At 35.5% G+C, this 12,786-nt stretch overlaps 1 protein-coding gene across 1 annotated transcript in view; it reads right to left on the bottom strand.

Annotated features, from left to right (window-relative positions):
* The window catches only part of DCBLD2 (discoidin, CUB and LCCL domain containing 2), a 97,034-nt gene that overhangs the window by 70,045 nt on the left and 14,203 nt on the right, over positions 1–12,786 (bottom strand). The window contains exon 2 of the mRNA XM_082625046.1: positions 7,673–7,900. Within this exon, the coding sequence (XP_082481172.1) occupies positions 7,673–7,900 (228 nt within the window). The remainder of the gene's footprint in view (positions 1–7,672; positions 7,901–12,786) is intronic.

Below are 12,786 nucleotides of genomic sequence, written 5' to 3'. Positions count from 1 at the left end.
AACCTTCAACATATAAATAAAAGGTTCAGGATGGATAAACAACAAGGTCCTATTGTAAGGCACAGGGAACTATATTCAATATCCTCTGATAAACCATAATGGCAAAGAACATGAAAAAGAATATATATGTATAACTGAGTCACGTTGCTGTACAGCAGAAATTAAATACAACATTGTAAATCAACTATACTTCAGTAAAAATTTTTAAAAATTAATAAAAGGTCCAACCTTCCTCATGGTAAGAGAAATGCAAATTACAACTATACTGGGATATCATTTCTCACCTACCAGTGGGCAAAACTTACCAAGCATGACAACACACTCTGTTGGCAAGGCTGTGGAAAAGCAGGCATTTTTATGCACTGCTGGTGGAAATGTAAATTGGCACAATCCTTGTAGAGGGGAGTTTGGCAATAGCTAACAAATTTATGTATACACTTACCTTTTGAACCAATAACTACACTTCAGGAACTTACTCTGAAGGTACACCTCCAAGAATACAAAAACACATATGCATTAAGTTATCTATTGCAGCACTGTTTGTAACCGTAGAATACCAGAAGCAATCTATATATCCAGATATAAATGAGTGGTTAAACCACAGTACATTCATACTATGGAGTTCTCTGTGGCTATAAAAAGAATAAGGACTATCTCTATGAACTGATGTGGAATGATTTCCAGGATACATTGTTAAGTGGGAGAAAAAACAAAGTAGGAAAGAATATCAATAGTATATTAGGGTTTTTTTTATAAGAAGGGGAAATAAAATCTAAATATATCATTTGTATAAAAAAGGAAGTAGAAAAGATAAAACAAAGACTAATACAACTGGTTAGCTACAGGGGTGGGTGGAGATGGGGTGGAAAGGACAGAAAATATGGAGTGAAGTAGGAAGGACTGTCACTCATCTAAGTATATCTTTTCGTACAGTTCTAACTTTGAGAACCATGTAACACATTCTCAACAAAAGAAAAAGAAAACTAACTAGAGAAAAAGCCTACAATGGAATATGAACAGAAGTCAATGAACCAAACCGTACTTCAAATGGATAATAACATAACCACACTGGAGGGCAGGAGGTGGTAGGGGAAATCTAGCCCAGGCAATACTGAATACAGTATTTAGATGAAAGGTCCTCAGGTTAAGACTAAGCAAGTATGGATTCTAAGTAGCAGGCTTCTTTGATTTAGAAGCATGGATTAGTAATTTTGAAACTATTTTCTGTGTATTATAGCACTAAACAAATAAGTTAACTAAGTACATATACTGTAGACAACAGGAGCTAGATACCTCACTGTCAGAGAAGTGATTACCAGTATGAAAAGGGAAGGAACAGAATGAACCCGGTGAAGCTGGATTAGGATTAAAGGTATCAGTATGAACTCATGTTTTTTAATAAATATAGGTAGATAAATATAAAAAGATATAATGTGCGTACCTGTATATACATCAGTACACATATACATATATTTATCTACTAAATCTATCTGCTAATAGGGCACGGCAGCCAACTGGCCTGAAGTTACAGACTAGATATTGATTTCTAATACCATTTTCCACTAAAAAGAAACAGGATTCCTTGAAGAAATGGATGATTTCAGGGTTGAGACAGGACACGTACAAGACAAATCTAGAATATCCTGTGCCAGAGCAGAAGCAAGTACTTAAAAAATGATGAGGACTTCACAAAAGGAGGCAGGAGCTAGTTTGAAGAGGCTCTCAATGGAAATTTGGAACAATTTGAGAATCAAAACAAATGATAGTAAAGGATGATAAACAACAGACTAACACAAGAATCCATGAGTCCACACTGGTACAAACAAATAAATAGGAGAGAAGGAAAAGCTCATTTTTTCAGTAGGGAAGAAAAACCTAATCAACATAAAAGGAATGATGACATAAGAAAACCACCGTTGACAATTATCATGATAACAACTGATTCAGAAAAGGATCATTAATGGATTCCAAAACTAGTGGGTGCAAGTTTAGTAACTAACAGAGTATTTACATCATTTCAAAGAGTCTCCCCACGATACGCATATTGATTGTGAAGGGAAACATAGCTACACTGTAGAAATCTGGGAGATAACACTTTCACCAATAGATCAAAGTTAACATCACCAGTAATAAGATAAATCAAAATTGTGAGCCTCCTGATCGGAAGTACTGAGAACAACACATCTGTGGCATTCCTGCAAAAGTCTGTAACCTGAATCTAATCATGAGGAAACATCAGACAATCCAAATTAAGAAATATCCTACAAAATAACTGGCCTATCTATTTCAAAAATGTCAACGTAACAAAACACAAGGAGTGACCAAGGAACTGTCCACTCCTTTCATCTCCAAAGTAATGGAGACTAAGAAGATATGACAACTGAATGCAATACAGAATCTGAGAATTTCTTTTGCTATAAAGGACATTATTTGTACAACTGGAGAAATTTGAGCAGCTCCTGTAGCTCAGCCCTACATCAATGTTAATTTCCTTAATTGTGATAACTGTTTTGTGGTCATGTAAAGAGAATGTCTTAGTTTTTAGGAAATAAACACAATATACAGGGGTAAAGGAACATCACGCTTGAAAGTACTCTCAGTTTAGAAAAAGAGTGTATGCTTGTGGGGGAAAGGGATAAGGCAAATGTGATAAAATGGTAGCATTTGGAAAATCTGGGTGAAATGTTTATGGAAATTATCCCATTTTTGCAACTTCTCTATTAAGTCTAAAATTATGTCAAAATAGGCAGTTCCCTGGTGGCCTAGTGGTCAGGATTCTGGGCTTTTACTGTCATGGCCCGGGTTCAATCTCTGGTCAGGGAACTGAGATCCCACAGGCCATCACGTGGCAAAAAAAAAAAAAAAATATTTATGTCAAAATAAATAGCTAAAAGGAAAAAGTTAATGTTTATTAAAAAGTTGCTGTTTTCAACAGTTTGCAATAAGGAGACCATGTAGTAAAAGATTAAGGAGTAATAGCTGGTATCTATTACTCTATAGCCTAGTGGTTGAGATTGTGGACTTTGCTATTAGCTAGACCTTAGTTCAAGTCCCAATTCTGCTTATATGACTTTGGGCAAGTTGCTTACCTTCTCTGATCTTCTATTTATCTGTTTTATGGGAATAATGTACAGGATTCTTGTAGGATTCAATGGTATCAAGTGTGTCAAGGGCTTACAGTAAAAGACACTAATTCTGGAGCCAGACCGCTTAGGTTTGATTCCCACTTAGCAATTTGCTAGCTATGTGACCTTGGGGAAGTTATTCAACATCTCTGTGCCTCAGTTCTCTCATTAGTAATAAATGGGGGTGATAAAAGTATCTATCTCAAGGGTTCTTGTGAGGACTAAATAGGTTAATTGATAAAAGTGATTTGAATAGTACCTGGCACATAGCAAGCACTGCATGCATGGTAGTTATTTTCACTATTAGCCTGAGCCTCTACAGAATAGGAATTCAAAAAATATTAGCAATCATTATCATCATTAAATACCTAATATTATCATCACTATAGCTTTTTTAAGAGGTTTGGTGGTAAAGAGAAAGAAAATTTATTTTTTCTCTTAAACTAGGAAGACCTAAGCATATTAGAGAGAAAGGGGACAAACAATACAGAAAGAAACTTTTCTGAAAACACAAGAGACATGGAATCATTTACCAGATGAAGCCCTGGGGACCTCAGTTTCCCTCTTTGTAAATGTCACCTCCAGATTTAAGAGACAACTTTAAAAGGTACTTTGATGAAGGTATAAGACAGAATGTACATCTTTAAATATAACTTTGAACACACAGACACATTTACATTTCTTCTACAGAATGCATTTTCCTTTAATAGCTATTAGGTTTTAAAATATTTAGCTTCTCTTTTAGAGATCCATCCACAATATCCCTCATCCCAAAAAAAGTTCATTTAAAATGGAAATTCTAAGCAAAATCTAGGAAGAAAATATATACAATAGAGTGGGAAAAGGTTACACATAAGCAAAGATTTTTCTTTTTAATATGGGTTTAAATTTCATTTTTGGACTAGTTATCAACAATATCCATCGGGGAAATGATGCTAGTAGATGTCTATGGACCAATATGAAAAGACGTCTAAATATTAAAAGAGAAAAAAACAAGTTGCAAAATAGTTTGGAGATATATATTTATATATGTACAGAAAAAGTTAAGATTAATAATGAATGATTTTACTTTAATTTTTATCTTTACAGAGCAACCACTATGTCTCAGACACCAGGGATTAAAGAATAATCAAAATGGGAAAGTAAAATTCAAGGCACAATGGAATTTTCTCATTCCAATACAATCTGCCTAAAAAAGGGACAGACCTAGAGAGCCAATCTTAACTCTATCATTAAACACATCCTGTTTGTCAGTGAAATGAGTACGACTACACTAATTTCACAAAGATTTCTGGACAGTCTAGCTATTTAGGAAGTTGTTATATAAAATCATAATAAACTCATATATTTAAATAATATTACACATGATCGCCCATTCCAAAAAAATAGAAAATAACTGTCCAAAAGTGCTTTATCAGTTAAAACACATTCTAATGAATTTATGATTTAAAAAGTGATTCCTTGAGAAACCATTCTTCCTTTCATTTTCTTTTCTTGATTATTCCATAATACCATCTCTCAGGGGAAGAAAAGTCCCTAAAATTAACACCTATAGAGAAAAAAAACAAAAATCTAAGCTTTATACCAAAATAGGAAACATTTTTATAGGAAAATGCAGCTCATTTGAACCTGCTTCTGTTCAGAAGGGACCCTGAGAAAAGACAATATAGGAAAAAGAGGATTCTCTCTTTTTTTTTTTTTTTTTTTTTTTTTGCGGTACGCGGGCCTCTCACTGCTGTGGCCTCTCCCGTTGCGGAGCACAGGCTCTGGACACGCAGGCTCAGCGGCCATGGCTCACGGGCCCAGCCGCTCCGCGGCATGTGGGATCTTCCCGGACCGGGGCACGAACCCGTGTCTCCTGCATCGGCAGGCGGACTCTCAACCACTGCGCCACCAGGGAAGCCCCATCACTGGAATCTTGATACCCACATGTATTTGTTGTTTCTATTCTGTAATTCCTGGCATATCTACTTTAACCAGAACAGTTATTCTTGAATGACCTTTATTTCTCTGCGATGTCAGGAAAGTTACTTTTCTACCACCAACCACAAACTGCTCCCCAAATGGAGGACCAGAGGATATATGGTAGGTGGTGATGGGGGAGGGGGAGGAGCAGAACTAAAGCCCAACAGGAACCATCATCACTCAGTCCCCTTGACCTTTCTACAGCTTTCCATTCACCTGTATGAAGAGAGAATAAGGAAAAACAAAACCAATGGAAATAAGGGAGAGCTGAGTAGTGGACACCTACTACACCCCAAGCACTGCAAAATATTATTTCATTTAATCTTCCTACAGTACTGATGATGACTGTGTAGTCTGGGCTGATGACTTGTAGAAAGAATTCTCAGCAAGTAAGTCCTGGAGCTGTGATGAGAACCCAGTGAGTGATTTAAAACCTGTGCTCAATTTTTTTCCCATGTCACTCTTCCTGCCTAGCAACATGACACTACTTATTGTCCAAATACATAATCCTATGGTTTTCCTTTTTAACAAAAAGCACTTTCAATATGGAAATTTTCAAAATTTCCGGCATGGACATATATACACTACCAAATGTAAGGTAGATAGCTAGTGGGAAGCAGCCGCATAGCACAGGGAGATCAGCTCGGTGCTTTGTGACCGCCTGGAGGGGTGGGATAGGGAGGGCGGGAGGGAGACGCAAAAGGGAGGGGATATGGGAACATATGTATATGTATAACTGATTAAATTTGTTAAATAAAAAAAAAAGAAGGCAAAATAAACGTGTTCAAGTGGAAAAAAAATAAAGTAGATTTCAGTCTCCCCTCCTAAAAAAAAAAAAAAAAAAAAAACTACATCAAAGTAGAGAGATGTACTCCCATGTGCCCATGGCTCAGCTTCACCCGTGTGCCATTCTGGTTTCACCTGCCCTCTTCCTACTATTTTTTCTCTGAAATATTTAAAAACAAATCAGGGACGTTTTGTTTGAACTTCAAAATGTCTCTAACAAATCAGATACTGAATACACAAATATAACATTACCACAGAATTTGAGATTCTGCTTTTCTCAAAAATGTCCTCTCTCAGTCAGTTAGTTTGAATCAAGACCTAAACAAGGTCACAAGGTCCACACACTACTTTTGGAAGATGTACCTCTAAATGAATGACAGTTCCCTTGACCTCCTCCCCTTTACATATAAGTGGCATTTTTTAAAAAAGGAGTCTTTATGGTTGATAAAGTGTGTTTCTCTAGCTCCTTTATTTCATGTAAACTGCTAGAGGCCTGATCAGATTGTGGTTCACTTTTTTTTCATTATTGTTTCAAGGCTGCTGAGGTGGTACCATTTACTCCCTACTGCATCTCCTCAGGAGGCACTTAATATGCAACTGTCTTCTATCAGTATTACAGTAATAGTGTTTTCTAGATCCTCAGGTGATTCGAGTTTCTAAAAGCTTATCCAACACCATATATTCGTGGCAATATGCACGTGGTGATCAAGCACCCAGGTTAATCAAGAGTTGATTGGGAGACAACAGAGGTTATCAATCAGCAGCCAGGGAAGCAGGCCAGGAATTGTTCCTCTCATAGATAAGAGGCCAAAAAGTGGAGAAGAGATGAAGGGTTTGACTAGAGACGGAGAGGAGGCCAGAAGATGAACACGATGCTTACAGAACAAGATAGTGGGCTCCAATTATAGCTCTGAAAGACATTTTACACACCTGTATCAATAAGTCTTTTCAAATAAACTTACAGAGAATTTTAGAGTTCTTTATGTTATAATGTGATTTCACCAAGACAGCCTTACAAATTTTGCTATGTTTCCTGCTTCAGAGAAAGGTGCTGATCTCTAAGCCAAAGGTTCTCAACTTGACCTCAAAGTATATTCTCCTGGGAAGCTTTAAAAATACAGAGGTATGGGTCCCACCGAATCAATTCTGATTCAACTGCTCTAGAATGGGGACAGGTATATAGTATTATTTAAAAGTCTTCCCAAGTGACTCTAATATGCAGCCATAATTGAGAACCAGCTGCTCTTAGCTAAGAATAAAGACAACAGCAGCTAATATTTACTAAGCATATATTATATGTCAGGTACAGTTCTAGGCACTTTACATGTACTAGTTCATGCCCTATTTTACAAGTGAGGAAACAGAGATCAGGTAACTTGCCCGAGGTCACACAGCAAGCTAATAGCAGAAGTATTTAATATCAGGAAGTTTGGATCCAAAACCCATGCTCTTAATTACCATGATATACTGACTCCTAAGCATGAATTATACTTACATTCTTTAACTGCAAGTAAAATGATCAAAGAAAAACAAAATGAACAAAAAAAGATAATTAACTTCCTCCTCCTCAGAAGCAGTACAGTGGCATCTTGTTGCAAATGTACCAACACAGGCTTAATAGAAAAGTGAATAAACAGATAAGAATCTTCTCTTCCCAAAAGAAGATTCAAATTTGAGATTTCCACACATTTCAATAATTTCCCACATATCCTATATAGCATAGTTATTCAATGTTAAGTATCAAACACTGCTTCAGTTTTAAAACTTGGGGCAATGATGTACTGAAAATTTCCTACCTATTTCGGTTCTGCTAACTCCAATTCCATTATAAATTCTCAAGTAATTAAAGTGACAAGACTCAGAATCTTCAATGTCAAAGTCACCAAATTTGATGCGCACTCGCTCTCCCATCTTTACACGGATCTCCCATTCGCAAACAGTGCTGTTAGGATAGGTCTGTGGGTAGTTTATTGACGTCAGGGTTCCACTTTCAGGGCCTAGTACAGTATGTCCACATCCATCACCTTAAAAAAAAAAGTTAAAAGGACAATAAATTATTCTTTACATCTTTAACTTACACTACAAATAATCAGGATTTTTTGTGAAGATTTTAAAATATGTATGACATCAGATATTTTGTACCACCAATACCTTCCTTACACAAGATAAAACAGATAACATAGTTCTTAGTAGGTCTACTCACAGGAGCCAGGAGAAGCCAGGTTAGGTCAAAATAATCAATGATTACCGTTATAATTTACGAGTTCAAAGAACTTTCCAATCAAAATAAATAGAAGTAAACATAACTTAGCAATAATTATATATATATATGTCATAATAAATCCAGTCTTTAAAAGAGTATCAATTCATAGTAATTGCTCAAAATAAATGTCAACTATAAAAATAAATGTATATGATCAGCTTCATCTATTTAGTTACAAATAGCACAAACCCCTTCAAAAATCCCTGTGAGAAGTCAAATGATTTCTAAAAACACTTAAACTATACTAAAGATTATGCAGATTTCTGACCATATTACACGATGCAAGGTATTCCTTCTTGAAGGCATTAAAGCAATATTTCATAGTTTAATTTTATGTTCTACTGAAATTTGACTTTTCAGTAGTCCCTCCCCAAAAGCCTCATTTTCCCCTATAGAATGATGACAAAAAAACAGTTTATTAGACTTATTAAAGATTAGTAAAATGACCTTCATATCTTGGTAGCAGCATTATTTGCTCCAGAAATTTCTTCAGCAACTGAATATGGAAACAGTTAACACATTGTTTGTAAAAATCAAATATCTGCATTCTTCCCTTTATCACAAAATTTGTTATTTTACTGAGCGCCTGGAAGGAGGCGTTAATACTGATTAACAAGTTTTAGCTGCTGCTCCAATTGCACCGCTTAGCGTTCCTAATGATGGGATTCCAATGAATGTCTTTTTAATAGGAAAATGAATACATCCTTTCAAAATAACAGTATTTTCTCTTTCAAAAGAGCTATTTATAATCACCTTTTGGGAGAGTTCAGAACTTAAAACAAAGAAAACTATATTAGAAGTGACACTTCTGAGTTTTAACCTCAATATGGATACAGATGGGTGTAACAGAATTTTATATTGATTTTTTATTTTTAAGAACAATGTAGTGCTGATATCATTTACTAGAACAGATGAACGCTTTAAAAGCCTATGAATAAGAATATAGTATCTACAAGTAGTAGTTGCAAAATAAATGTTTATTAATTGAATGAATAAGGAAACTGTACATTAACCTATGAAAAAGTTATCTCAAACTAGTCTCAAAACTAGCTTTAAGGAAGGAACAACTCTGTACCTAGATTCTGATGACAATACTTCATACCTTTTGCTGATAAAGAAATTTTATTGCCAAATCCACACTAGTACTGTTACTTAGTCTGCTTTCACAGGTCAACCAGCAATCTGGATTCTTAAACAAATCTCTCTCACATAAAGCTTAGCTTTTAACCAACATTAAACTTCAGCTATCTTCTACACTTGCCTTCACTCCACACACAAGAACTAGGCATAGCAGTTCAATAACATCATAATACATAAAGGCACCATTAAATAAACCTGTGAGTTTTTGTGTGACATAGCCACTGATCTTTTGCAAATATAAAACTTAGAATGTTACACAACTCAGAGGAGAAGAAAAATAACCACAAATCTCCCCGGAAATTACCATGAAAATACCTTGAATATCTCTATTGGATATTATCTAAATTAAAAACATAAGGATATAAAAACCTCCCTTGTGAAAATAAATGAACTGTAATATAAAAAACTTTTGAATAATCATTAACATTTTTCCTTAGAGAAAAAGACAACCATCCTAAGACAGATCTTCTAAAAATATGAAACTAGTCAAAAATGTTCTGTTACTACTGAAAAGATGAAAACGAGCTTTCTGGAATTGTTTCAATCTTTAAAAAGTAGCCCTGAATAAATGAAGTAACTCAAACTATAAATGTATTTTCTTTAGTAAGTATGAAACTAAGGCAGCTTCTTAAGTGATTAGAAGTGTTGATGGATTTCAGAAAGCCAAGAATTTTGCTATTAACAGCTGAAGTCAGGACTTAGCAATGGCAGACTGTCGCATTTAATGTATTCCCCACAGGCTATTATTTAACTTAAAGTTGTCATGTTAAAATGAATTTTACAAAAAGACTACAAGCAGAGAGTTAAATATCTTTATGCTCATATTTTTGTTTGATTCTCAATAAATGCACAAAATGTTTTCTGCCATTTCCTCCATACAGCATAGTTCCTACAAAAGTTAACAAAATAAATACTAACTGATGAAAAACAGGTCTTTTGCATGCATGGTGATGAAGAAAACAATTAAAATGGAGCTGTCTTTTTTCAGCATCTTGTGTAGGGGGAGGGCATGAACAGTCCACAAGTAACGTGCCAAGAATGTTCTAAAATATGTGATGGAGTTCAGAGCTTCCTCCTCTCGCAAACAAGACGATACGCACCAGAAACTAAAGTTAAAGAAAGTCTCAAATCTACTGCAATGCACAAATTTGAATGTTCCATATTTCCAAGACTATTTGATAAGTGTAACCTGACTAGATAAATAGCTTAGCTGGCCTGGCCAAATACCTACTGCTATGAAGTATATGTTTCGAATATTACAGTTGGAAAGGGACACTAGGCCAGCAGCTTTCAAATGTTTTTCTCTGTTATTCCAAAGTAAGAAATGCATTTTACACCTTGACTCAATAGTGTCTAAAATATATCTTCCTGACCCACTAAAGGGTCCCCACCTGTGCAATGAACAACACTGTACTAGGCATCCAAAGGTGACAATGTTGAATTCTCAAATCAGAAAAAGACCTTGTCCTCACTTTTACCCCCAAATTAGAACATGTGCTTCCAGTTTATTTTTACAGTTCTTAAAAGCGAAGCCTATTCTACACCAAACTACTTAAAATAGGACAAAATATTTAAAAGTAACACTAAAATCTAGAAAATATTATCAACAAATCACCTAATACACCGAAAGCAGGGGTTCTCAAATGTGGGTGGAGGACACTGGAACAATTCTGGGGTTGGGGGGTACCACAGGCATCTAGTGGGTAGAGGCCAGGAATGCTGCTAAAGTATCTTACAATGCACACGACAGCTCCCCAGAGTAAAGGGTGATGGATCCTAAAAGTCAAATAGTGTGGAGGTTGAGACGGGCTGACGTAGAGCAAAGGCTAGGACATCTCCAACAGAAGATCTGGGTTAGTTCTTTTTCCTTTGGCTCAAAGGGTAATGCTGTTCTACTTGCTGAGGGTACAACTCAGGGAACAGTTTTCCCCACAAGTTCAAAGAAGTAAACAGAATGCTTTATTTTTCTTTAAGTTAAAGAAAAAAAAAGGTCCTTCTTATTAGTCTACAGCCCTCAAGTATTTTTCTTGGTCAGGGACCCTCATTTAACATTGGGGTTTGAAAAAGGATGGTAATAGGGTCAGGAAGTAAGAGACTCCAGATTTTCTGCTAGGCTTTGTAACTGGAAAGAATAATAATCTGTGACCAGGCTAATACCACCTACTATTACTCATTTTTACAAGGCAGAATTGACAAAGAGAGTGTAACCACTACTGGAAAAATAATTTTCAAAATGGGTATTGTAGGACCAATCCATACACTCACTCTCACCAACACCACCACATCGACAACTCTTTCTCCTTCTCCAACTCCATCATCACCACCATCACTGTCAGCTTCTTCTTCTCCTCCCGCCCCACCCCCACAGATGGTCTCCACCAGACTATAACTGACCATAAGGGGTAGAAGCCTGTAAATGTAATTTTTGAATTTTAATTTTATTTCAGTGGAGAAAAAACACTGGAATTTGATCTCACTGTCCCGTTGTTTGGCTGCAGATTTATCTAGGGGATTACTCATAGAACATGTGTTCGCTTCCTCTGAAGACTGTCAGGTCAGATGTGTTAAGCCAGATACAAATTTTGATACTGTTCCAGGAAAATAGCTGAGTAATTTTTTTAAACTACTTTTCCCTAGAGAAAACACAAGGAACATTAATTTAAATAATAACGAATTAATATAACAAAGAACACATGCTTATTTTAGGCTGCTTTCTAAACTTCAAACCAAGTATGTTTTTTGGATAAATATGTGCTCATGATGCTGATTTTATGCGACTCTCCAGCTAACCCCATATTTTAGTCACATTGCTATTAAAAATAATATAAGTTATCTTATTTAATTTTATTAACATGAACACTGTATGACTTCTAAAAATACTTTCTTTAACAAGAAGACAAAAGCAGGAAGCTTGCACAAATATTCCAAAAATGTAGAGCAATGTAACTTTCATTACAATTCTTAGAAACTAGGAGGATGGGGAGGGTGGGAGGGAGGGAGACATAGGAGGGGAGGGATGTGGGAACAGATGTATATGTATGACTGATTCACTTTGTTATAAAGCAGAAACTAATAAAAAAATAATAAAAAAAAATTGGAAAGGTTTATACTTTTCCAATAAGCTTTCAAGGATTTTTGTCACTGTGAACAGGTGAGTTTGACTATATACTTCCTCTAAATCAGTGTCATTCTGTCACATCTTGTAACACATCTGTGAGATCTGATAATAAACTGAAAAAAAAGGCATTTAGAGAGTAGAAAAGTATTCAAAAGAATAACTTGCAAGCGTTAACAAGGATATCCTATTTCATTTGACTACAATGAAGATTTTTAATCTATTATTTAGCACTGCGAATTTTTAAACTAAAAAGTACTATACCAGTCCTGTTACTTTAAGATTTTAAAGTTGCATCACAACAATCTCGAAAAGATAATTCAAGGTCCTATTTTAATTTACTCATTTTTTTAATACTGCCCAAGATGGATATACACTGAGAGCCTAAAGAG

Source organism: Mesoplodon mirus, assembly GCF_964341445.2.
Source record: "Mesoplodon mirus genome assembly, chromosome: 6".
Taxonomy (NCBI): Eukaryota; Metazoa; Chordata; class Mammalia; order Artiodactyla; family Ziphiidae; genus Mesoplodon; species Mesoplodon mirus.
This window is presented reverse-complemented; position numbering and strand designations above follow the sequence as displayed.